Here is a 26,300-nt window from a genome sequence, read left to right as displayed (position 1 = left end):
ACAAGTCAGAATTGTAGTGATCATGACTAAAGTCCAAGGCGTACGGAACGCACCCACATTTATGCCAGTATGGTAAAGACTACTTGCATACTGTAAGGCAGATATAGTTGATAGTGGATGCCAATTGCCATTGCCACTATGTCAACGAGGAAGGAAGGTATGAGACAATTCCAAACGAACTTGGCTGTCCTGGTGTTGAACAATGTGCGTAAGGTTTCTGGTAGGTTTATCAGACATGGCCCAGGAAGGTAGGACAGTACATGTGATAGTGATGGCACCCGGCCCGGCCTCACTGCGGAAGAAATGAGCAGTCTCAGGCCAGTACACAATTGTGCAGTACACAAAGTCGCATTACCTCTGCCATATGGGGGAAACCCAGGACTCCGCGGACCGCAACAAGTACCAGGACTAACAAAGAATGCAAACAGCGACGGCCAATGAGAAACTCTAACCAGGGGCACCTGGAAGTTCGTTCATTGAACCGGGACGGGGGACGTTACCGATTTTAGATCACCTTCGACCCATTGATCACAGCAATGTTTTAAGACGCTATCAATGCTGTTTGATTCTATCCCAACTTGATTATTATGATGTGGTGTGGGATAATTGTGGGAAAGGTTTGTCAGACAAGTTACAAAACCGTGCAGTTGGAATGAGTTGGTTTGTCATATAGGTCACGTCAGCAACGAACATCTGGCTCGTTAGCTGGAAAACTAGGTTCATGTTGCAAAATGCAAACTGTACGCATGTCTGTGTATAATCAGTTACCTGAGCTTTGACTGAACACTCATACTTATTCTATTCTGGTTAAATGAAATGACTTAATCATAGCAGAAATGTCCAATGTCAAGATAAAAGGTAGATTACACATCGTTAAGCCCTTACCCGAGAGTTCAGTTGTCGTGGCTTCTTCCTAAAAAAACACAAGGTTATTAAAAGAGACCGTTTGACGTGTTAACTAGCTGCCTCTTGTTGGATATCTCCACTGGGTCACAGGGGTGGTGACGCGTTTTCTGTTCTGTATGATCTAGCTTGATATAGCTGAATGAGTCTTTTAACAGTGCATCAAGGCAAGATGAAGGGCAAGTAAGGAAGCACTTTCCTCCCTTTCTAGCATTTAGCTGTTTTGTAAATGTAGCGTTGAATAATGCAACTTTTGGAGTTCCCCTAACTTTGGTTGAATTTGTAATTGTCTAATTGAGTAAAAAGTTGGTCACATCTGTTGTCATCCACTACTTAGGTAAAGCCACACAACCGACTAAGAGACAAAGCCCATGCACGCAGTTGGTCACATCTGTTGTCATCCAGTATATAGGTAAAGCCACTCAATCGACTAAGAAACAAAGCACATCCATGCAGCTGTTGTATGAACTACCTATGATAATCAATTAAAGCTTGATTGCATATTTGTGCCCAAGGGGCTAAATTCACAGAGGGCAATGCTTTGTCTAATGGATGTAAAATATTAAAACTTAAAACACTAAAATGCTATGTAATAATATGTACTAAACACATAATACTATTGTAAATCCATTTACTTAAAAGTTTCTTCTACGCTACAAAGGCTTATATCAGTATATCAGTAATACATTGTATGTACAAATACAGTAAAGTCAAGTAGGGATGATATTAGTAGTTGGTTACAGTATATTTACGAATAACAAAGGATGTATAAATTTTTGCATCAATTTTTGTATTGTGAGGGTTCTCATATCTTTCTTATATTAAACCCTGCTTATAATTATGACATCCAGTTTCTTGAATCTGTTCTACTTAAATATATGGCAGAGTCCACTTCTTTCTCTCTATTCATATACATATGTAGATAGAAAGATAGATAGATAGATAGATAGATAGAGGGAGAGGGAGGGAGAGAGAATAGATAGAAGTGGACTGATTAGAAGAAGTATATCACAAACTGGGTATAGTACATCTTGCATGTTTTAGGAGAGGTGAGACCTGTCAGCTGACATCTACCCACTCTCCACCACAAACATCTCATCAATGTTCAGAAAAGTGGCTATTTAAACTTTTCTTGTATGTCAGTTTGTTTATCGTCTTATTGTGATTTACTAACTCTTGCTAAAGGGAGTGACATATCAAGTGACTGTAACCTTTTCAAAATGCTACCCAAGAATCTGACGAAGGTTTGAACCACTCACACGGGGAAGGATGCCGACTCTTTGTGGTCAGTTCTTTAATCAACGTGCTCGAGGTGTGGCTGTCCTCAAACATCTCAGTTTTCCCTATCCGAGGGACGTCCCTAGCTAGGAACTCACTTTGGGATCAAACCAAGGACCCTTGACTATGGCCGTATGGGCCCAACACACTAACCATTACAACACATGATGCCACTTATTTCATACATAAGTCACACTGCTGGAGGGTCATTCTTGTGCCCTGTCCTGGAAAAACACTGTTTTGACTTGCTTTTCCAGGCTGGCGTGTACCTTCATGTGACTTGTGAGACCAGACCTGTAAGCTGACCTGTACCCACACTGATCACACATGTAGGGCTTCTCACCGGTGTGTTTAACCATGTGCTTAGCGAGGTTTCCACTCCATATGGAGCTGTAGTCACACAGGTCGCACTTGTGTGGCTTCTCTCCCGTGTGTAGCTTCATGTGGTGGGTGAGTTGGGAGTGGTGAGCCGTCTGGACACCGCACTTTTCACACATGTAACGTTTCTCACCTGTGTGCTTAGCCATGTGGGTCTTCAAGCTGTCCTTACGCGCAGTGCAAAAGTCACACTCCACACACTTGAACGACTTTTCCATGACTTGGCTACACCTGACATGCTTATCTTGCATGTGTAACTTGGACCTGACATGCTTATCTTGCGTGTGTAACTTGGTATGATTGGAGAGGTTAGACTTGGTACTTGATCTGAACCCACACACGTCACACATGTACCGTTTCTCGCCAGTGTGCTTAGTCATGTGTCTGTCCAGGTGTCCTTTCTGGTTTGCCGAATAGTCACACAGGTTACACCTGTACGGTTTCTCTGTTGTGTGTATTCTCTTGTGTCTGGAAAGGTGACACTTGTAGGCTGTCCTGAACTCGCACTCCCCACACGTATAGGGTTTCTCTCCACTGTGTTTAGCCATGTGTAAGTCTAAGTAGTTCTCCCAAGCTGTGCAAAAGTTGCACTGGTTGCACTTAAATGGCTTCTCTCCTGTGTGTATTCTCCAATGCCTGGACAAGCTGGAACTAGTTGCTGATTTGTAGCCACACTCTTCACACGTGTAGGGTTTCTCACCGGTGTGCTTTGATTTGTGCAAACTTAGGTACTCCTTCCAGGCTGTGCGAAAGTCGCACTGGTCACATTTGTATGGCTTTTCTCTCGAGTGGATTTTCTTATGTCTAGAGAGGCCAGACTTGCTTGCTGTTTCGTAGCCGCACTCTACACAAATGTAGGGTTTCTCGCCGGTGTGTTTAGCCATGTGCATGTCAAAGCACCTTAACCGAGTCGATGAATAGTCGCACTCACTACAGTTGTACGTCTTTTTATGTTTGGAGAGGTGTGACTCGTCGGACATACTGTCTGGTTCCTCTTTGGTTTGTGTCTTCAGGTGCCGAGAAAGAATGGACCTCTTTTTAGATGTTGTATATCCAACTTCTCCACATATCTTCTGTCCTTCGTCATTGTGGCTAGCTGCGTTGGTTTTCTGTGTCGCTTTTTTGCGTCGGTTTAACCGTCGATTTGTAACAGCTGCAAGCTGGCTGTCGTCACGCAATGTTTCTCCTGTATGGAATTTTTCATCTTCTGTAGGCTCCATTCTATTCTCACCATCCTCCCCACTAATGTTATGGTCTTTCTCAACGTGGTTTGCTGCGCCAGTCATCTGCTGACACATAAGAGCTCCAAACTGGCTAACGTCATGCAACGTTCCTCCTTCATGGATTTTCTCATCTCTGTGGCTCTCCGTTCCATCTCCACTCTCCTCATCCTCCTCCAACATCCTCCTGATGCTGGGTTCTTCTTCCATGTGATTTGCTGTGCCCATCATCTGCTGACACATAACAGCTCCCAAGTGGTTGTCGTTGTGCAACGTTTCTCCTACATGCATTTTTTCCTTTCTATCAAGCTCTGTTTCATCTCCATCCTCCTCCCCACTGATGTTTGGTTCTTCATCACTGTGTTCTGCTGCCCCAGGTATCTGCTGACACATAACTGCTCCAAATTGGTTGTCCTTCTGCAACACTTCTCTTTCAATGTTTTCATCTCTGCTGAGCTCTGTACTATCTCCATCCTCCTCCCCACTAATGTTGGGTTCTTCATCACTGTGTTCTGCTGCGCCAGGTATCTGCTGACACGTCAAAGCTCTGAACTGGTTACTGTCACACAACGTTTCTCCATGGATTTTTTCATCTCTGAAATCCTCACTTTTGTGTCTTGATGCCCCACCTATATTCAAATCATCCTGACCGCTTGTCATGTCAGCAGCTAGGTTGACCTTCAGCGCTTGTCTGCTGTCCTGAGGAACGTCGGTTGGAGACCCAGAGCTCGCAGACGCCATGTCAGACCTGAGTGAAAAGGGACACATAAGGTCAATTATATTACCGCAGTGATTTTGAATAAAAAATTAACCTTGTGTTACTCAGCTGCTGAGTCAGCACCAAGAGACCACGTCTAGGAAAAATAATAGATGTAAAATGAGGACAACAACTTTTAAAAAAAAACAAAGGATCAGATATTGACCATTTGATATATAACGTTAGCATTATAGAATAAAGTGACTATTATCCTTGATAAAAAAACAGGGAAAAAATGTGTTAAGATCCCTGTCAACAAACACCAGTGCACTCCCAGTGTCACAAAATTCCTGATAAATTATGCAAAATGAATGAAGAAAAATATCTATACATCATAATTTTTATGATCATGGTCATCTATAATTTAACTACAAATGCAGTAACGTTAAGTCCAATATATTGTCCCATGTAAATTTCGCAAACAGTATGCTTGCCCGGACATACCGAAACATTTCCTGTATAAATAATTGTATAACCATAGAACATTAGATTTTATATTTGATGATATGATGTGATATTCTTGTACGGAGAGAAAAAACCAACAGTATATTTGCATGCTCGCCCATGCAGCTTCGCCAATAAGTAAAAGAGTTATACAAAAGAGTGTTGCTGTGCAGTATCAGTACATTAATATTCAAGGACACTGTATTGTTTGTTTGGACCTAGCTAGACCTTCACCTAAAATCTTCCTAGTATAACGTTACGTGATATATAGTATGGATACGTTTACACCTTAATCCACAATGTACAGCAAAACCAAGAGCTAATGGGTTTCTTTGTGGTAACGTTAGCTTTAGAACAGAGTCATTACCTACCGAATTCCAAGTTAAAGCTGTTACACCACTTGTAGAAACGGCTAGAAGCCTGGAAGAAATAAACAAAGGGCATGAACGTCGGCTGCAGCTCGAGTCAAAATGGCGGATTGCAATGTTGGGCGTCTGACCTAGGGTCAAAGGATACAAAAATACACCTGATTACCCATACAAAAAAATTGTATCTCCGAACAGTACATCAGTTTAATGAACACCAATTATTTGTTCTTCTCATGGTCGGTAACGTTATAACTGTTACTAGTAAATTGCACTAGCGAGAAAAATATGACGTCAGAATCAATATTATAAATATGTGTATAGACTTATTAGGACTTTAAATGATGTAAACTAGGGCTGGGTACCGGTACAGAAAATTCAGGTCCAGGTCCGGTTCAGGTCCAAAGGATTAGGTCCAGGTCCGGACCTGAACCTGGACCTGATGCAGTATGACTCATACCAATGGTCCATTTCACAACAAAGAGATCTATTTGGTGGAGTATTAGACTTACACTAGCGTTTTAAAATCCTTCAACGCTTACTGCACCTGTACGATTGGCTGTAAAACGTGGTAGAAATTTACTATAAACTCTATTCTACTTCACTCTTGTTATTTTCTTCCACCTGCAAGCGCCGAAACGTGTGAATGCCTGATAAAATAATCTGTTAATTTTCTAATCGGTCCAACATCCGGTCCACCTAATTTTTTCAGGTCCGGTTTTTCTGGACCGATCCAATAAGAAAAACCGGTTTTGTACCGGTACACTGTACCGATACCCAGCCCTTAAATGTAAACTGTAACGTTACCTCTGTTATATATTTTGCCAGACGGTGCTTTCCCTCTTCCCTCATTGAAAAGAGGCCTCACGTTGAGCCATTTTGAGATTCTCATGAATAAATAAAGTTCAAAGTTTGCAAATTCGGGAAGAGAACATAGCCCAAGAAATCTATCTCGAGTCAATGTTTTAAACACTTCACCTGAAATAGTAACTACCGGTATACATTCTGCATTGAGCCTCTATCAGCAAAGGGAAAACGTACTAGTTTAAAAACACTGGACTGCATGCAAGCAAGGTGGTCTTTTTTAACCTCCTTGATGTAAGCATGTAACTTACTTACAGAATTTCAATTTACAGTTTCTATCTGGGAGCTGCTCCCGAGTTCTGATCCATGCAATACACGTAAACCCGGCACAACGTTTACAACTAACGTTATTGTAGTAATACAGAAGATCTACAGCTTCTCCAAGAATACAATGTACTTCTGATGTTGATAATTGATCTTGGGGCCTTTATTGTATTTTTTTTGGCACAGTACAAAATGTACATCCAGTCATGAACATATATAATTTCAAGGTAGTAATATGTTAGGACTGCAGTCTATACTAATAGACGGATTGTCATGATCAATACTTTGCTTGAAGCGGTTAAATATCATTTGGTAAAGGTATGAGGTTGTGGAACTCTAGTTTATTTATTAATTTTTTTTTGTTCAGCTGCACATACAGCAAAGCTTGCCCAACTCACTGTTAGCTACTGTTGAGGGCTTAAAACACATTCTGACACATTCTGTACAATACTCACTCACTCACTAAATAAATAAAAGATTGAACTTTACATTAACGTACATGTATTTGGGTAACACAAACTCTGCTGTCCAGGGCTGTAACTGGCCCCTCCCCACAGAGCACCAGGCCAGCTGGATGTTGGGCGGGCTGCTATAAACGAGATTTAATCAGGCTAGTCATACTTGTGTTCTGTCCTAAACCAACAGTTTTCTTTCCTACTTCAGTTCTGTTCAGCCTCTGAGAGGTGAAGAATATGATGACTAGTCACAGTTTAGTTGTTTTTCTCTTGTATGCACCTTCATGTGACTCCTGAGACCAGACCTGTAAGCTGACCTGTACCCACACTGATCACACATGTAGGGCTTCTCCCCACTGTGTTTAACCATGTGTGTAACCATGTTTGCTTTCCATGTAGTGCGATAGTCACAGAGTTCACACTTGTGTACCTCGCCCGTATGCTCTCTCATATGGTTGGAAAAACTTGAATGGTCAGCTGTCCTGAACCCACATATTTCACACATGAAACGTTTTTCACCGGTGTGTTGCGCCATGTGGTTCTTCAAGCTGTGTTTGTAAGCAGTGCAAAAGTCACACTGGTCACACTTGAAGGACTTTTCTCTAGGCTTTCTACTTTTTCTAGGCTTTTCCGTGCTTGGGTCACGCGTGTGTATACAGGCAATGTGATTCTTCAAGGTGTCTCTCCGTGGAGAGGCATAGTCGCAATGGTCACACTTGAAGAACTTTTGTCCATTCCTATACTCTACTCCGCTCTCTTCTTTTCTGTGCGATTTCCACACATGACTGGATAGAACAGCCCTGTTATTTGTACTGAACCCACACCTTCCGCACATGTACTGGTAAGTTTTCTTCTGAGTGTGTTTAGCCTTGATGTGTCTGTCTAAATGTGCTTTCTGGTATGCTGCATAGTCACACTGGTCACAGCTGTACTGTTTGTTTCCATGAGTTTTCATATGTTTGTACAAGTGAGCTTGATAAGCCGTCCTAAACCCGCACACCCCGCACACGTTACGCTTGTCACCGGCGTGGTTAGCCTTGTGTGAATCTATGCACACCTTCCAAGCTGTGCAAAAGTTGCACTGGTCACATTTGTACGGCTTTTCTCCTGAGTGAGTTGTCTTATGACTTGATAGCCTGGCACTAGTTGTTGTTCTGTATCCACACTCTTCACACATGAATTTTTTCTCACCGGTGTGTTTGTTAGCCATGTGTATATCTAAGGATGACTTCCAAACTGTGCAAAAGTTGCACTTGTCGCACTTATAAGGCTTCTCGCTAGAGTGTATTTTCATGTGTCGCAACATTTTGGAATAACATGTATATTTGTATCCACACTCTCCACACACTCCTGACGCTTCTTGGTCAAACTTGTACGGCGTCTCCCTTGTGTGTATTTTCCTATGTCTGATGAGGTTGTACTTAGTTGTTGTTCTGTATTTACATTTCCTACACTTAAAGGGCTTCTCACCGGTGTGTTTAGCCATATGTTCATCTAATGAATGCTTCATAGGTGTGCAAAAGGAACATTGGGGACACTTGTATGGCTTGGTATGTCCGGAGGGGTCTGACTTGTCAGGTATCTCGTGCGTGTGTTTCTCTCCTGCATGTGTCTCCATGTGTTGTGAGAGCATGGACCCCGACGATGCCTTGTATCCACACTCCCCACAGATGTTGGGTTCTTCCTTGATGTGGTTTGCTGCGTTGCTTATCTGCTGACACATGACAGCTCCAAGCTGGTCATCATCATTCAACTTTTCTTCTGTATGGATTTTTTCAGCTCCGCTAAGCTCCATTCTTTCTGTACCCTCCTTCCCAGAAATGTTGTGGTCTTTGTCAATGTGGTTTGCTGTGCCAGTTACCTGCTGGCACATACCAGCTCCAAACTGGTTGTTGTCACGCAACGTTTGTCCTGTATTGATGCTTTCATCACCGTTGAGCTCGCTTACATCTTCTTCTTTGACGTTAATGTAGGATTCCACAGTGTTGTCTCTTGTCGCATCCTCTACTTTGAATTTATCCTGACAGCTTGCCATGTCAGCAGTTTGGTTGCCTTTTAGCAGTTGTTTGTTGTCCTGAGGAACGTCTGTTGGAGACCCACTGAAGGATGCCATGTTAGGTCTGCAGAGAAAAGGGATGTGCAATGTAATATAATAAAAATAATGTAATAACAGTTATATAATAACAATAGTAACGAGTTCGACATCGTATTGTAGCAGTGTCAGTTGTCTGAAAACTGTTGCGTTTTGACTAATGATATTTGTATAACTTGGGTTCTTCAGCAGTATTGATGAAGACAAACATGCCTCATTTCTGCATAAAGAGACAATCAAAAATTGAAGTTACAGCACATCCGAAGTTACACCACCCCCCTTCTATAGATAACGTTTAATAGTAACGAATTTATATCTCCCAGCTGTCGCCAGAGGCCGATTCGAGCCTTGTCACATACACTCTTTGTCTAGCGGTAACGTTACCAAATTTAAATACAACCTGGTTTGTTCTAGGAAAGTCACAAAAGGTTGCAACCTACCGGTTTCAAGCTAAAGCTGTTGCATTGCTGAAGAATCGGTCTAGAAATCCAGAAGAACTGTCTGGACGTGGACCATTTGACCAAAAACGACAGCTGGACAATGATGGCAAATGGTAATGCCGGGTGTCAGAAATAGGGTCAAAGGGAAGACCATTAAACTCACCTGATTACCAACATGATTCGCCTCCGAACAGCACATCGGTTTAATGAACACGAATATTTTGGTTGTTCTCGTGCTCAATCTTAGTTTGAATTGCACTAAGAGCGAAGACGTGACGCCAATATCAACACTAGAAACTTAAAAACTTCGGAAGAGAACTTAAACTTTCCATACACAGCCCGCCTGTACAATGTTCAAGGACCGTACAGCGACGCCACCTACCAGTATGTACACGAACTGCATTTACTACGAACCGGAAGCAAACGTACCACGAACGTCGGAAAGAAGGTCAGCAACATGGCGGACGAAAAGAAAGCTGTGTCGTTCGGTTTCTCCAAGAAGATAGAGACCAAAGTGAAGCAGAAATCAGCTCTAGATGACGGGAAGTCGAACGTGAAGGAGGAGACTGACTTCGTGGTGTCTCTCGAGGGAAAATCTGTGAAAAGGTGAGAGAAGAAATGCGGTAAAAGTAAGCTCTTTGTTAGACAAGGGGGAGGGGGGCAACCGGCTTAGCTGCAAATGATTTTCAACTAAAATATGATAGAAACCCATACAGGGCGAGGAGAAAAATATCGACACTATGACTCCATTGTGACATGAAATACAAATGGAGGAACAAAGAATTGTTATTTGTTTAAAAGGGTCACAGAAAGACGAGCACAAAAGTGACATATACATCTGCGCGGATTATAAACTAAACAGTTGTCCAATACTGGGGATACCAAAATATAACAGCAGAAAGACAAAAATGTCCTCTCCTTCTTACTTCATGTTCTCACCATATTTGAATCCTTGTGTCGTGATCTTACATTTAATGCAGTTACAGCATATGCTGGAGTGGATATACTGTATTCCTTAAGTTTTGATCCTTACTCACTCTGGAAAGGACCCCTGCTAAGTTAGCAGTAACGTTACTCTCTCCGATAATATATTGTGGGTCAACTACGAGAAATTTCTTTAACATCCTGTCTGAGCAACATTAATGTTCCTCAAGGGGGTATGTCTCGGGATCGAACCCCGGGAGTGGTTTTAAGTTCGCGGTAGCATTATAGTCTGTAGTCACTTACTGTAATGGAAAAATGTTTGCGGTGGTTTGGCCACTGCGAAAACCGCAAACATAAAACCACCACAAACATTGCTGCACTTACACTGTTACAGTATTCTGATCATGAATGAGCTGTTTTCTGTGTCAAGCGTCAAAAACACTACAACTCATGTTCACAAATGTAATGTCTGAATATTTCTTCTATACATCATGTATCTATACTCAACTAACCTTTTAACATCTCACATTTTCAGTTTGAAACCCAAAGATGAGCCCAAAGAGCTGATCATCCCCCTTATAAGGGAGAACCAGTGGAATGTACCATCAACTGACAGGGATGGGCAGGATGGGGTGAAAAAGTCCAGTCTGGCAGAGAAACTTGAGCAGAAGATGGCCAAGACGGACCGGTCCACTGAGGTGGAGGGGAGAGACGATGATGTCAGCAGGGCAGCAAGGGAGGTCATGGAAGGTCGGTGACCCACTTGACACTATATGGACCATTACAAATTGCATTTGCAGTTGATCTGCAGTGGTCAAAATATTTTTTCCAGTGTTCTACAATATTGCAGAATCATGAATGGCAAAATTTTGTTTTGCAATTTGGAAATATTTTATGCAAATACACAAACCTCCATACATCCTCCTCAACCTAATGATTGATGCCTTGGTATTTCGAACACTGATTTCTATTGTTTGCACCTCAGATGCGGCCAGGTCCATGGGTAAATGGGAGGACAGGGGCAACGACCGGAAGTACGATGACCTCACGGTGCCCCTGATGTCGCTCAACAAGGCTCCGGAGGGGTTCGAGACCGACAGCAAACTGGACGTGTCAATCAGACCTGACGAGGTCAGCAACCTTTCATTTGTTAAACCCTCCAATTAGGAAGCTTTGTTCTGATTTGTCATGGCACTAAAAGAAATACATGTAGATGTATTAGTATCACTATTAGACACAGCTTAAAATTTGCTTTGATATTTTCTGTGGTGATATTTTATATTTTTGTATAGCCGGTAACTGTACAACTACAAGTCTGGTGTGTTATCCCATGAGTGATCTACAAGCAGATCTTGCAGTGGCACAAGATAGTTTCATAAGCTGGGGAAGGAGTGTAGCCAGCAAAGGAGTTTCATGGTGGCCAATGAAGCTCCTTTGCTAGTTTAACGCCTTCCCATGCTTATGATACTATCTTGTGCCACCGAAAGATCTGCTTGGAGGTAATCCTTTGAGACTTTTCATTGGTTATGTGATACAAACATGTCAGACATCTTTTCTTCTCTCTCCAGGCCAGTCTGGATGACTATGAGGCGATGCCTGTGGAGGCCTTCGGGATGGCTGCACTACGGGGGATGGGGTGGACACCAGAGGAGGGGATAGGGAGAACATTCAAACAGTAAGTACAGTTAGAACAAGTTTTTCTATCATTTTCCTTTACATCCATACATCCAGCAAAACATAACTTTGGCAGCAAGACTACCAGTATATGCAGTAGCTCGCGTTACCCAGCTTCTGGACTTAAAAGTTTTGAGTTCCAATGTTGACTGCGTAGTTCACTTGGCATGCACATTACTTCCCTGGAAAGGGCCCCAGTCCTCAAGATGGGACGTTGAGGTCGTGGGTTCAATACCTGGCATTCCTGGCTAGACATTGTTCCTTGGGAAAGGCTCTTTATAGAACTTCCCTCACTCCACCCAGGTGTAAAAATGGGTATCTGACTTGAGTTATAGAGTTAAAAGTCCGTGGAAGGGGAAGGATAGGCTCTGATTTCCAGTACTATGCCCTGGACACAGTTGTTCTGTAACATTTCTTTAGATGTGTAAGAGAAACAGTCAGATAGACAGACAAACAGACAAGCCAAGAACAGTTTTGAAACACTCACGGACAGCCTCAAAAAGGCTTTGAGACTGCCCCTACTTTTTTTAAAGATGCAGCTTGTAAAAAAAAAAACTGCTGTTTTTTCGTAGACATGTGGACCCCCTGCAGCTCCAGGTGCGGCCCAAGGGCCTGGGTCTCGGCGCCGTCGTGAGACCCACGGAGGACAAGAACCAGCGACCGCTGAAACCCGGCGAGACTCGGAAGGAGGAGGACACCAGGGGGCTGGTGCCGGGAGCACACGTGCTGATACTGGCGGGGCCACACAGGGACATGTATGGCAAGGTAGGAACACACAAACACACACACATACACACATGTACTGATACTGGCAGGGCCACACATGGACATGTATGGCAAGGTAGGAACACACAAATACACATACATATACACACACATACACACATGTGCTGATACTGGCAGGGCCACACAGGGACATGTATGGCAAGTCTGTGATTACACAAACACACATACAAATGTACATACACACATACATACATAGCACACACGCAATTCACAAATGCAGAAATCAAACAGCAGATTTCAAGCAAGCAAAACCTATCACAGAGACCAGAATGGGAAAAGAATAGGATTCCAATAAAATTACGGCACCATGGGAAACATTTGTGTTCTCTGAACATGGCATTATTTGATTCAGAATCAGATTCAGAAAAATGGTTAGCATATTTTAATGTTTTCATCCCATTCCTTATATAGGTGGAAAGTCTGAATGGGGAGACGGCCCGGGCTGTGGTGTCCCTCGCCTTGGGTGGTCAGACACTGGACATCAGCGAGAATGCCCTGCAAGTGGTCAGCAAGGAGGAATACAAGAAAAATAGCCACAAAATCAGTGAGTCACTATATGTTGTATCATATCTACATGTATACATATACATGTTTATTATCATTTTTTGTAATTTTCATTAATGTTTTTGTTATCACACTTTGAAACTGTCAAAGATGCTGTATTTAAAGGGCTAAGATGATTTTATGAGGACTCTATTTTCAAGAGTGGAAAGGAGGTACATATATTGTGATTGTTCCACAAACATTTCATGATTTATAGTATCTAATAGAGTGAACTGAACTGAACTGAACTGAATAGAGTGCTTTCTTAAAAGAAAAGTTTTTAAGGTATTATTTGCAAGCTGTGATTATCTTGATCAAGGGTTATTTTGTGCCTGGTTAAACTGTTGTATTATTTTTGTTTTCGCAATAGAAGAGAAAGAAGTTAATGGGAACTCATCCAGAGAAAAAGAGAGAAAGAAAGAGAGACACAGGGATAGAGAAGACGAAGACCGACATCACAGAGAGAAGGGCAGAAGAAAAGAAGATAGGAAAGATGACAGAAGGAAAGACAGAGACGACAGAAGAGATAGAGAAAAGGAATCAGACAGAAAAAGAAAACATGATGATGATCACTACAGGTAATTTTCTTCACAATTTGTGTTGCTGCTTTGAACAGTAATTTGCTAATGTCAATATTGTCTGCATAATATAGAAATGATAATATGAGAAGTCTAGATTTTGTTTTACTGAATTGTTTCACTTATGCCTCTTGCAGAGAAAGTAAGTCCAAGAGCAAAAGAAAAGAGGATGACTATGAATCTGTTTCCAGTAAGGAGCACAGAAGCTCCCCCTGTCAGAGTAGACCGGTACAGCAGGCCTGTTGGATGAGACCACAGCTCAGAGTCCGTGTTATTGATAAACACTACAAGAATGGCAAATATTACAACGCAAAGGTAGGATACTTTGTATCAACATGTAGTCGGTTAATGGACTGGAACTTTTATCCTTGATGACTTAAATTAAGTACCATATTTTCCTTCTTTGATACACTGATAATTCATTTATTTTCATGGGGACATTATGTCACAGTAAGGGGGCAGAAGGTATTTGTAGAGTTTTTAATTTGCAGTTGAATCACACCTGTTACTAAGTCTTAATACAATGGAAACACATGTTTGCAGTGTCATGATTTTGGAGTGGAGTTCCCACAAAAACCTGCAAATAGTTCTAATGATTGGTATTTTTGGCATTTTTAAAAATCTTTTTGTAGCATGTGCAAGTAATTTCAAAGTTGCTTACTAATTAAAAGAAATAACAATGAATAATTCATATAGCTGTTTGTTGTATTTTTGATTGACAAGTCTTAACATTAACTTTTACTTATTAATAATCAAATGCTAAAACTGCATGTATTGATTGAGAGTATTTTTCTACATATCCAGGTGGCCATAGATGATGTAACAGATGCAGAAACCTGTACATGTGTGACTGAGGATGGGAGAGTTATAGACGGTAAAGCTGTTTCTCTACTTCTGAGCTTAGAAATCAATCAAATAGAAACCAAAACGGATGTGTAGTATTCTGTTGGAAAGCATGACTTGAATAATGAATATCAGTATTGATCCTGAAGAAGATGACAGTGGTCATTGAAAATTTGATCTGTGTACACCCTTGTGTTTGAAGAAAGTTTAGCATGGCATTATGATTACTACCAACACAGATGAGCTTCCATGATAAAACTGAAGCTAGTTTACTTGACAGTTGAGTAATGACTTCTTTCTTTGCTTGCAGGTGTAAAACAGCCCATGTTGGAAACTGTTATCCCAAAGACTGAACCAGGGTACATCCTAGTGGTGGGGGGGAAGTATAAAGGACAGGTAAGCATTACTAATGGCAAGGGAGCATTTCAGAGAAGGTTTCTATTCAATGAGATAAAGTCAAACATTTTGGAAAATAACTTGTCACCTAATAAAATGTTTTGTTGGGCATTTCAGAGAAGGTTTCCATTCAATTACATGTAGATAAAGTCAAACATATTGGAAAGTAACTTGTCAGCTAATAAAAAGTTTTTCTTGTTCCTCTATTGATTGGTTGTTACTAGTACCAAATATGTAATACATTTCTGCAACATTTTTGACACAACCAGTTACAACCATAAAATTTCAATTTAAAAGTTGTGTTAAACTTTTCATAAAATATAAATATGTTACATTCAATGATACTGTAAATTGATCTAAGTTTGCAGGGAGGAGGGAAAGAGCAACATTTGTGATATTCTAGGTTTGCGGTTAAAACAATATTATCAACACAATGCAAGACAAATCACCTCTCACTACAAAAAATATGAACATAAAACCACTTTAAACATTTCAGGATTTAGACTAACAACTTTTGAAATCTTTGTCTTCGTCTACAGAAAGCTGAAATTATAGGGAAGGACAAGAAGAACTGCATAGCTACAGTCCAGTTCCTGCCGGACAGAGAAAAAACAGTGAAAGTCAGCTACGATGACATCTGTCAATATCTGGGAGACGTGGAGACTTACTGAGACATAAACCTGGTGTCAAACTGTCAACAACTTTGGACTGAATTTGTTTATTGTCAGAAGCTTGGAAAATCTCAATATCACCAAAGAGTTGTCCATATTTTTGCCTGAAAACCTACTGTTACATTTGACGAAGCTTGTTGACCACTGATCCCCAAAAACTGTGCAGTGATCGAGAGGAGACCAATACTATTGTTGCGGAAAATGTCCTTTAGAGCTTGCAGGTTTGTCAAGCAAGCCAATTTACCAGCTGTGCGACACTGACTCAATGTCATGAATTGTTTTCCCAAAATGCTATCTCAGCAGTGAGGTTTGGAATGTTGTATGGCTTATTTTGTGTTTGACTTTGTATCCGATTGGTAATAATATTGCAGAAACTGTGGCAGTTTATCTAAACAAAAAAGTTGTGATTACTTCGAATTAATTCCTCCATTCTTTTGTTTTTGTGCTGATACCCATAAGTTTGTATTTTTTGCTATGTATAGGTTTATATTCTTTGAACTGAACCCTTGATATTCTCAGAAATAAACTGTGAAGTATTTATCCAGGACTGTAGGTATATTTCTTCATTGATTTTGCTTATACATTTTGTACATGTACATGTATCATGAAAAACAGTATGGTATTTCAAATCAGTGGCTTTGTCCCTTGCCTTGGTGCCTGCACAACTACTAGTATCTGGCCAAGTTGTAGTAGACACCTGTAGGCATTGCCTTATACACCCAAAATGTGGGAAGAGTTTTAACTATTTACTAACATTTGTACCTTTGATTATAATACTGTAAATGCCGAAACCTTTGCGGTGGTTAAATGTTCGCGATTTTCACAATGGCCGCTTCACCACAAACTTAAAACCAGTGGAACATTTTTCCATGGCATGGTGCTATTGTGAACTTAAAACCACAGTGAAAAGTTCTTTTTCCCGCTGCAGCGAACTTAAATACATTTACAGTAGCTCTGTGCATTAAGGTTAAATTTTTGTCACATTTGATATTTGTTTTCCAAGTGTCAATACTTCATAGCTGATAAACTTGATACAGCTTGTCTACCACGATGTTCACTGTTTGGATTTCGATAAGTACCATTAGAGTCTTAAACAGAACCTTTTTAAAACAAAGTATTTTAAAAAATGTACCTTTCTCCTGCTCTTCTAGAGAATAAATGAAAATTAATTAATAAACTTAGTTTGCTTTTGTACTAAAGTCCCTCCGGTTTGGATAAAAATTTCAAATAATCTTTAAAGACATTATTACTTGATAGCTGTGCAAAGCCTTACACAGTTAAATTCTTGAGCGTTTAGAAACATCAATGTTCACTGGTAATCGATGTACAAACATGAATACAATAGAAATGCATAGATACAGAGGGTAGATCGCATACCAATTTTTCAAAGGGATCTCTCGCGTAACTCAAAATCACCTTTGTACAATCATTGTTTGAACAGCGAAAGTTTTCATACTTTACATTGTCCCACTATCGGCATATGTGTGTAAATCTTTGCCAGCATAGCTGCTTAAGAGAGCAAACAGACCGCGGACGTTGGTCTTTGCTGTTTGCCCAAATCCACTGCCGTCCCCAACTACAAACAGACACGTACTTCAGCGCGCACTCCACCAATAGGGTCGGCTGCACCTGTTACAGGTCGGGGCTGCGCGCTCTTACAGACCGAGTTCCGGGATGTGGTCCCGGGCATTCTGGCACAAATCCGGGTAGGACTTACAAAACGGTTCGGCCGTGGACGTTGCGTCAGAGTTTCGACACTTGCTTGTCCAGTTTTTTTGTTGAGGACAGACACTTTTTCGGCCTATGTTATTTCATTTCATCGTTTCTTCACATGCAAGACAGCAGGGTACAACTTCTGTCAAGTTTTAGCGTAAACACTATCTGTAAAAGGACTTGTGTCAGTGTTACGGACGACTTCACTCCGTTCTGCTGTTTGGACTTCTAAGATTCGTTTGACAATCTAGGAGACCCGGAAGTTTACTTAGGACTGTCGCACCTCAAGCAAGACTTGTTACCGGTCAGAACGCGACGCATGCTTAGATTCCTTAGCTGTGGAAAAATTCTGTTTGCTTGGGCGATTATCAGAAGGCTGCCTGTATTGTAGATTTTGCCCGCGGGGTGACGGAGTCCTCTGTTATCGCTCGAGCCGCTGAAAAGATCCGTCCACACCGACATCGATCGTCTACGACTCCTGTCAACCAACCTGTTGGACGACGTGTCAAAACAAAATGGCGGCGCCCGCTGTGTTTTGGACGATAATCTTTGCCACTCTGTTGGCCTCGTCACAACAACAACAACCCCGAAGAGTAGGCACGACAGCCTCGCGACAAATGTCCATGGTCGTGGACAAGAAATCCCTAACAGAACAGGACTTCGTGCGAGTGTTGAACGCGCCGGAGTTTTTCACCGCCACCCCGGACCTACAGGTACCAGTCGAATACCGCTGTAGCAAGGACCGAATCCTCGGTCTGGACGTACGGGCAAGCTCGCTCGTGCGAAACAACGTAGACATCTTCAAATTCAGGTGGCAATGCGAAAAGACTTCGGGGCAACACAAAGTCCGAACGGTAAGCGTGAAGCTCCCAGACACCGTGCTTTACAGAGAAGACCGCCTGGTTCGGAGAGCCGTTTTTGTGACTTCGATGGAGCTGCGGGTCTGGCTTATAGACAAGTCGCTGTGGACTCAGTACAAAATGAACCATTACGTTAGATCATTGGCTAAAGTCAGCTACCCTATGAAGTCCGTCCCCCCTTACTCCAGACCCCCGAAAGACCACAAACTATGCTGGAGATGGGACGTTGACATTATTGACAGGTTTGCAGACAACTTTAAGTACGCGAACTGTTCGCTGGAACCCGAAGTGGTCGACTTCTTCACCTTTCCCGTGGCTTTCGGCGGGCACAAACGCGGGGTGGTCAAGGAACTGCCCAAGTTTAAGGACCTTACTCTGAGGAAACGCATGGGAGAAATCGCCACAAGGCCGAGGTAAGTGTCTACCAACTTTAGCCAACGGAATAGAATACTTTATATAACGATATCTATAAAACTATGGTGATATTTATTTACAGACGGCAGTTTTAGCAATGCTCGACTCCAACGCCGCACGAAATTAAATGATTTATATGATTTTTAGATTTGTTTTGTGACTTTTTGGATGATCATTTAACATTACACAAAAAATCAATTTTTTCTCAAATAATACATTGAAAGGAAAACAATATGAGTGACCTATATTACACTTGCAGTAAAAAAGAACTACGTCACTCATGACAATTTGTGTCGTGTTCTTATGTCACAGTTTGTGATACATTACTGAGGACATTTTGCCGTTAAAGTCTTGAAGTATACATATTTCGCGCATATTACGCAAGAGTTACCAAAAGGCCTCAGATTTTAACCACAGGCCTACTTTTGCAGCCCACTCCACTCTTAGTGATTTAGTATATTTGTTCAGCCCGTGACGTTAGGTGCGTTCCTTTGAACCGGATGAGATGAGTTGATAATGAGCCATGCCTCAGTAACCACGCACAACAAACCATGCGTGGCCTCTGTCACACACTTGTAATATCGCACGACATATATACGACACTTATTGCTACATTTGTATGATAATCGTAGATGTGTCTTACTCAATTTTGCTGCATTGTGATGGTTAAACAAGTTGTTGATGACACATGCCTCAGAAACCATGCGCAACCAACCATCTATGACCATTCGTGCCCTGTCACACACGCACGTGTACGTCACACGACTGCAGCTGCAGGGTTCCGACATTCATAGGACAATCGTGGGGTTGTACAAAATTCTGTTTTCCCGTAACTGAAAAGGTTTTTGTATATCACTGTTCGCCGTCGTTTCTGTCATCCCTCCCCCTCTCTCTCTATATATATATGTATACACCTACTCTGTCTGTCTGTCTATCTCTCTCTCTCTCTCTCTCTCTACGACGTCGCTACGACTTTCAGGGCGACAAATTTGAATGACTTGGCTAACTACCTTCGCATAGAGACCACTTTCACACACGTAACTACAGTCGTGTCTTTGCTGTGGTTTCCAATATTACCTACGTACAGTACATGTTTGCACCCACGTAAATTCACCCTTTGTATGAACAGTGGCCTGTCAGGACTGGTAAAACTTTAACCTCGAAGTCAGGAGACTATAGATAAACTTTGATTGCATTCATTGACGTAACTCCAATCTGAAGTTTGTCTTTTTAAAGTCGTATACCTTACGGGACCGCCCCACTAAACTAATATCGTCCACTGATTTACAAAAGGTTGAGATGTTTGATATTGTATAACCTAGAACTTTTGCCAACTATTAATTCTATCGGGAAACGTGAACAATGTAACTGTTGATTTACAAGATTATTTATAATTAGGAGAGCTAATGATAAATGGACTCTAATTGGCGTGTGTCGTAAAAATTCTAACCGCCTACGCTGAGTGGAAACAATGAATATAAATTATTCTAAGTCATGTATATGAGGGAACATTATTTTCTCCATGTAAATAATATGCTATATATACAAAATTCTATCTGTATTTTCATTTGTGCCCTGAACCTGGCGCCAGAATGTGCTAATTTTTTTTATCATATTCATCATATTGATCAGGAATTTGTACCAAATGAATAATGTTAAGTCATACACCTTGCTATAAACAATATTTCTCCTGTAGTGTTTGATTAGGAATGGCTTGTGTAAGTTGTCTCTACAGCTCCGAAACGGATCGATATAGTAGGGAGACTGCATTGTGACAAAAAACAGCAAATGGCCCGGCAAAACCCGGATATACCGCCTTAGTGCGTGGGGAAAGTCGCAAATATTGGGTGACAGTTACAGTCAACATTTATTCTCAGGGCTTCATAGTAATAGGCAACTAACCTTCGATATTAGTGCTGCATCTGTTCTAGTGTCTATTGGTAATACAGCCTTCAGTGGATGTCCATTAATACTTAAATTGCATTGAAAAGTAGTCTAAATATAGTAAGTAATTCAGAATTTGAATGAAGCGAAATAGAAATCTGCGATCTGTTCCCCCTTTCCTAGTATTCCAAGTTTTTGTTGTTTAATTTTACTCTCCTACAAGACGACATGTGGCCACGACCCAATGTGTACGATAATGTGTACCGCGCGGTATTTGGTACCGCTACGTTACTATGTTGTTTGCCGTACCGTTTCAGATGGACGTTGAGTGTGTGGGTCTACCTGCAGAAGTACTGCAGTATGAACCTGTGCGGCATCTACCACAAGGCGGCCGTAGACGATAATGGGTCGCACGCTTATTGGTACCGCTACGTTACCATGTTGGTTGTCTTACCGTTTCAGATGGACGTTGAGTGTGTGGGTGTACCTGCAGAAGTACTGCAGTATGAACCTGTGCGGCATCTACCACAAGGCGGCCGTAGACGATAATGGGTCGCACGCTTATTGGTACCGCTACGTTACCATGTTGTTTGCCGTACCGTTTCAGATGGACGTTGAGTGTGTGGGTGTACCTGCAGAAGTACTGCAGTATGAACCTGTGCGGGATCTACCACAAGGCGGCTGTGGACGACTTCTACCTCACTCCGGTTCTCTTCGTCACCGACACCGGACACCTGTTTGTGCAGGTTTGTACAAAGTCACTGAATATGGAACTTCATATTTCCTCCTGCATGTGCGTTGGAGCGAAAGACAGTGCGGATAATACTGAAAATGCCTTTAAGTTCGCGGGGATTTAATTTCGCGGTAATGGGAAAAGGGACTTTTCGCGGTGGATTTAAGTTCGCGGTAACACCATACACTGCAGTCTAATACCATAATAGAAAAATTTTCGCGGTGGTTTTAAGTTCGCGGTGAAGTGGTCACCGCGTCACCGCGGAAACCGCGAACATTAATCCACCGCGAACATTTCTGCATTTACTAGATCAATGGTTAAGGCCATTAACGTATCTGTATCTATATAGCCGGTATATAGACACACCAGCACTTGTCTAGACCATACTTTGTCATATCCAATTACTAGTATGTTTTTTCGCATTTGTCAGCGGTCTTAAACTTGGACATATTACCCACAACGCATTTATATTTTGCTTCGTATTCGCAGTAGGAACCATGGACCATATTAACCACCATGTTTTTTATCCTAAGGTCTCGCCTTTAAAGTATGTCTCTGACGTAGGTTGACTTCTCTGCCGAATGATTAAACTTTTATTAATGTTTACATTTTGTCTTTGATCTAACGCAGGTATCAATGGTTCCGCAACAGCTGCACGCGGTGCTGTCAGTTTTCAAACTCCCCCTCCACCAATGGTTTCGCCTTGATTTCACCCTGGACGGCAGCTACTTCAACAGCACGGTGACTTACGGACCGAACCTGACCAAACAGTACTTCATGGAGGACCGCTTCCCGAGAACCGTCTACTTCGACGACTTCAGCGGCCGCCATGTTTTCGGCGGGACGGACGTCGGTCTGCAGGCCATCAAGGGCTTCATGGCTCACGCGAGAATTTACCGAACTCACGTGGTTCAGCATGACGTCATACCCATCCCTCCCGCAAGCGACGCCATGTTTGCAATCGAGTTGCCACAGGAGTACAAGAACTGTGAGGGATTCAAGGCATACACAAACGTGAAGCTACGGCATTACAAGATTCTGAAAGAAGACGTTTTGAGAAGGAGAGTCTGTTTAAGTTTCTATGCAGAGAAGATGAAGAAGTATCGCCGTGGATATGTTGACCCTGAAACGGTCTGCCCCGTCTATGCCGGTCCCGCCAGTCAGGAATATGTGACGACGAACGCGCTCATTAGAAAACAAGTTGCAAAGTATGCTCGCATCTACAGTCTTCACGATAAGGACTTGTCTGATCATCTATACCAGAAAGCCATCGATACCGTTGACGTGGAGGGACTGAGAGGGGTCGTGAGTTCTATCCCCATGCTGCGGCAGTCTGCGTGCCTGCGAGGAGGGAAGGCGGCGTACCTGTTGTCAGTGCTGTACACCACTGGCGCCGGCGTCAAGGCCGACCAGGTCCGGGCCTGGAGGTACGGCCTCCTCGCCGCCCAGCTCAGCGGCAAGCTCGGCCTGATGTCGCTCGCGCACAAGCACCACTTCGGGTACGACGGCTACCCGATCGACGACGACATCGCCTACATCTACTACAAGAACATCGCCGACCAGACGCAGAAGGATCGCGACGAGCACGTCGAAGACGACGTCTTCACCGAGACCATCCGCCTCACCGACACCAACGCCCTGAAGGAGATCACCAACGAAAATGACGACCTCTTCCTGTGGCTGAAATTCCAGGCTAAGAAGGGAGTTACCGACGCCCAGGCCGCCATGGCGCGGATGCTTTTCTGGGGACAGCAGGGCATTAAGCGAAACCTTCAGGCCGCCTTCCGTTACTACGAAATGCACGCGCAGCAAGAACCGAAGAACCCAGAGGCTCTGTACGACTATGGCATCATCATGTTGAAGGGACAAGGTACGGAGAAGAACGTGAAGAAAGCCATGAGCACCTTGAACAAGTCCGCAGAGCTAGGCAGTCCCGCCGCCATCAACGCCCTGGGGTGGTACGCGCTCAACCACGAGGGGAACGCCACCAAAGCGGCCCACTACTTCCACCAGGCCGACCGGAAGGGAAACCACGATGCCGCACACAACCTCGGTCATCTGTACTGGTCCGGGGGCTACCCTGGCCTGAAGAAACCCGACAGGGGGAAAGCGTTCGAGTGTTACTGGCGGGCTGCGCAGAGGGGGCACATCGAGGGATCCATCCAGGCCGCCATGATGTTTTATAACGGGTACGGTCTGCAAGAGAGAAACGCGTATAACGGCGCCATCTGGGCCAGGTTCATCGCTGAAATGAGTCCCGAGCTCGGCAAAACTTTGCGTAACGGCCTGCTGGCGTTTCGGCAAAAGAACTGGTCCAAATCGCTGCTCTTCTACCTTCTCGCTGCGGAGGCGGGTTTGGAGCAAGGGGAATTCAATATGGCGTACCTCTGCGAAGAAAATCCCGAGGGACTAGCCGAAAATTTCATCGAGAAGGACTGCAAGTGGAAATACTACAACCTGTCCACGCTAGCAGAGTGGCCAAGCTCGTACGCGCAAATCAAGATGGGCGATTTTCATTGGTACGGATGCGGTGGCAAACGCGACGTGTCGTCCGCCGTAAAAATGTACGCGAAGGCAGCGGTACAACAAGACCCCCAGGGGCTGTACAATCTTGCTTACCTCGTTGGAGAGGGGGTAGAAATCGAAAACATGACACTTCTAAAAATAGGTATAGATCCAGTACACAAGACAAGCAACGTCTCTCTTATGTCGGAATTCTACAGTCGCTGCCGCGAGTCCAGAAACTCTGACGCCTTCATCCCCTGTTCGCTGGCTTTGGCGCGAGTCCAGCTCTTCGACATCTGGCAAAAGTACCAAGGTGTCCTCAAAATGTCCAGCGTCCTTGGCGTTGCCATGGTAACGTCTCTAACGGCGTTTGCCGTCCATGCACATATAAGGGCAAATAGACAAGACGTCGATACAGTATAACCTCTATAGGGGTCATAGACGATGTCAATTCTGAGACTATCGCAAATTGTAGATGTGGATCAAGGGGAATGGTAATGTTTGAAACACAAACACCCCGCCTATGCAAAAAATGGAAATGAGAGGGGTCACAAATGTCAGTGAAAAAAAGAGGTTTGTCAATTAAGTTTTATGACCAGTTATTGAAAAAAGTGCCTTTAGATGTTTAGCTGGTGGTGTTGTCTGTCAGCTGTAAGCAAGGACGTTATATGAGATGACGTCCTTGCTGTAAGGTACAGATACAGCTTAACTGCTCTGAAACTCAAGAAATTGGTCGCGTCACTGTATCACCCAGTCTTCTCTATATGTCCATCGCCATGACTTTCGTGATTGTGACGTCAAAGTCAGCATCTACTATCGTGTCACTGACGATAGATAGAAGACTTTTGGGAAGATTGAAAAAGAAGTTGTGCTACCTAGTTGTTTAACCCTTCATTGCAAAACAACATTCCACTGCATTGCTGACAAGTCTTGAACAAGTGTAATATAGATGAACTGATGACTATTAGACTATAGAGTATATTGAATATAACTTGAATATTGATGATATTTCAATTTGAGAGACTTTGGGCTAGGTGTAATAATTAATTGGTAATTTCTCAGGCCTCTAGAAGTGCAATATGTGACGTAATATCAAAGAGGATACCCTCCAGAACTTGCATGTATATACTAGATAGTGTGGACTCTAATAACGGTTTCTTGCTGCCCCCTATATGCTTTCTTTACTAGATATAGGACACAAAAAGTCGTATTGAATATTAGTGAATACCTTTTTTTAGACGCTATTATCATGAATAGATGAACGCTTTCAAATATGAAAATCTAATTTGGTGTGTGCCAATACAAGAATGATGCTTGGACGCTAGATATGGCAAAAATCTCTCGATATGACAACACCTTGGCATGTGTGGACAAGTAGAAGTATTTCAAAGGTTTAGCAGAAATTCTAAAATGACAAGATTTCCCAGTAATTACTAATAAGTTCACATACATTCAGATCAATTTCTGTTACATAAGAATGTTAAATTTAACTTTTAAATTAGTCTCCTATAAATTTGTTTATAAGCGACAGTCATGAGCACACAACATTATTGTACATTTCCATAATATACGTTCTGCAACCGCTAACCTGTTATTAGTATTACAAGTTCCTTGCCGTCACATCTGTAAGGTTTGAAAATTGGCCAATTGAAACTGAATACAGATACGTAATTGAAAGGAAATGCTACCTCAAAGAGGTAGTTGTTAAAAGATATAATGACAATAATTACGTAGATCTAGAGAGTAATCATTATCTGAATGCTGTGCTGTTAGTGCCCTACACCATTCAGGCTTAACCTGATGAGGCTGTAATAAGTTTATTGCAATTCTTGCCTGTCGCTCCTCGCCGGTATCACGTGCAGGATGATCACAGTTAGAGCAAGGACGTTATATAAGACGACCCTGGCTATAGAGTAAGAATAAGATAAAGATAAGATGGTGATACATCATAATAATACAAATATATCTTATCGAGAATCCACCTTGTATTTGAGTTCAGATTTTATGGCCAGTCAGTTATGCTGCTAATAAAGTTTACTAAAAACTGCTAATTTATTGACTTGTCTTGCTTTTGATTTGAATCAAGCGTTGAGTGTGATGTCACGGTCGCCATCTTGCTTGATTAAACCTGGAAGAGTCCGACCTTTAGATTCATTCATAATTAACATGACTTGTAAGTGACTCGAATTACACATATCAATTCGAATCCACCCGTCAACTTTCGGATTCAACCATCCAACATGAAGGATCGATGTTTTCACCATAGTTATCATGTGGGCCACACTGACTTAAATCTATGTTTGACATCCGCGCGCG

The 26,300-nt window shown here is 42.4% G+C and overlaps 5 protein-coding genes across 7 annotated transcripts in view; 2 read left to right on the top strand and 3 right to left on the bottom strand.

Annotated features, from left to right (window-relative positions):
• The window catches only part of LOC118415837 (NXPE family member 3-like), a 15,109-nt gene extending 13,993 nt beyond the window's left edge, over positions 1–1,116 (bottom strand). Inside the window, exon 1 of the mRNA XM_035820670.1 lies at positions 886–1,116. The gene's annotated coding sequence lies outside the window, so the exon portion shown is untranslated. The remainder of the gene's footprint in view (positions 1–885) is intronic.
• A 448-nt stretch (positions 1,117–1,564) lies between these two features.
• Positions 1,565–5,527, bottom strand: LOC118415836 (zinc finger protein 2-like). The gene is made up of 2 exons (XM_035820669.1): positions 5,352–5,527; positions 1,565–4,527 (listed from the first exon to the last, which is right to left on the bottom strand). The coding sequence occupies exon 2, from the start codon at positions 4,518–4,520 to the stop codon at positions 2,388–2,390; it is 2,133 nt and encodes a 710-aa protein (XP_035676562.1). The 5' UTR covers positions 4,521–4,527; positions 5,352–5,527; the 3' UTR covers positions 1,565–2,387.
• Positions 5,528–6,614: 1,087 nt separating this feature from the next.
• On the bottom strand, positions 6,615–9,805 carry LOC118415336 (zinc finger protein 708-like). 2 transcript variants are annotated; one of them, XM_035819841.1, is made up of 2 exons: positions 9,624–9,805; positions 6,615–9,048 (listed from the first exon to the last, which is right to left on the bottom strand). In XM_035819841.1, the coding sequence occupies exons 1-2, from the start codon at positions 9,635–9,637 to the stop codon at positions 7,173–7,175; spliced, it is 1,890 nt and encodes a 629-aa protein (XP_035675734.1). In that variant the 5' UTR covers positions 9,638–9,805; the 3' UTR covers positions 6,615–7,172. The 2 variants fall into 2 exon arrangements, with proteins under 2 accessions (XP_035675734.1, XP_035675735.1); XM_035819842.1 differs by having other exon boundaries at positions 9,461–9,628.
• Positions 9,806–9,858: 53 nt separating this feature from the next.
• On the top strand, positions 9,859–16,411 carry LOC118415337 (G-patch domain and KOW motifs-containing protein-like). Of its 2 annotated transcripts, none has more exons than XM_035819844.1 (11): positions 9,859–10,066; positions 10,920–11,134; positions 11,370–11,515; positions 11,953–12,059; positions 12,631–12,823; positions 13,256–13,388; positions 13,761–13,965; positions 14,103–14,280; positions 14,770–14,839; positions 15,119–15,204; positions 15,744–16,411. In XM_035819844.1, exons 1-11 carry the CDS (start codon positions 9,918–9,920, stop codon positions 15,873–15,875), a joined length of 1,614 nt encoding a protein of 537 aa, XP_035675737.1. In that variant the 5' UTR covers positions 9,859–9,917; the 3' UTR covers positions 15,876–16,411. The 2 variants fall into 2 exon arrangements, with proteins under 2 accessions (XP_035675737.1, XP_035675736.1); XM_035819843.1 differs by having other exon boundaries at positions 13,758–13,965.
• Positions 16,412–16,600: 189 nt separating this feature from the next.
• On the top strand, positions 16,601–26,035 carry LOC118415334 (protein sel-1 homolog 3-like). Its single transcript, XM_035819839.1, has 3 exons — positions 16,601–18,861; positions 21,354–21,492; positions 22,110–26,035. Exons 1-3 carry the CDS (start codon positions 18,104–18,106, stop codon positions 24,405–24,407), a joined length of 3,195 nt encoding a protein of 1,064 aa, XP_035675732.1. The 5' UTR covers positions 16,601–18,103; the 3' UTR covers positions 24,408–26,035.
• The last annotated feature ends 265 nt before the right edge of the window (positions 26,036–26,300 follow it).

Source organism: Branchiostoma floridae, chromosome 5 (assembly GCF_000003815.2).
Source record: "Branchiostoma floridae strain S238N-H82 chromosome 5, Bfl_VNyyK, whole genome shotgun sequence".
NCBI lineage: Eukaryota > Metazoa > Chordata > Leptocardii > Amphioxiformes > Branchiostomatidae > Branchiostoma > Branchiostoma floridae.
This window is presented reverse-complemented; position numbering and strand designations above follow the sequence as displayed.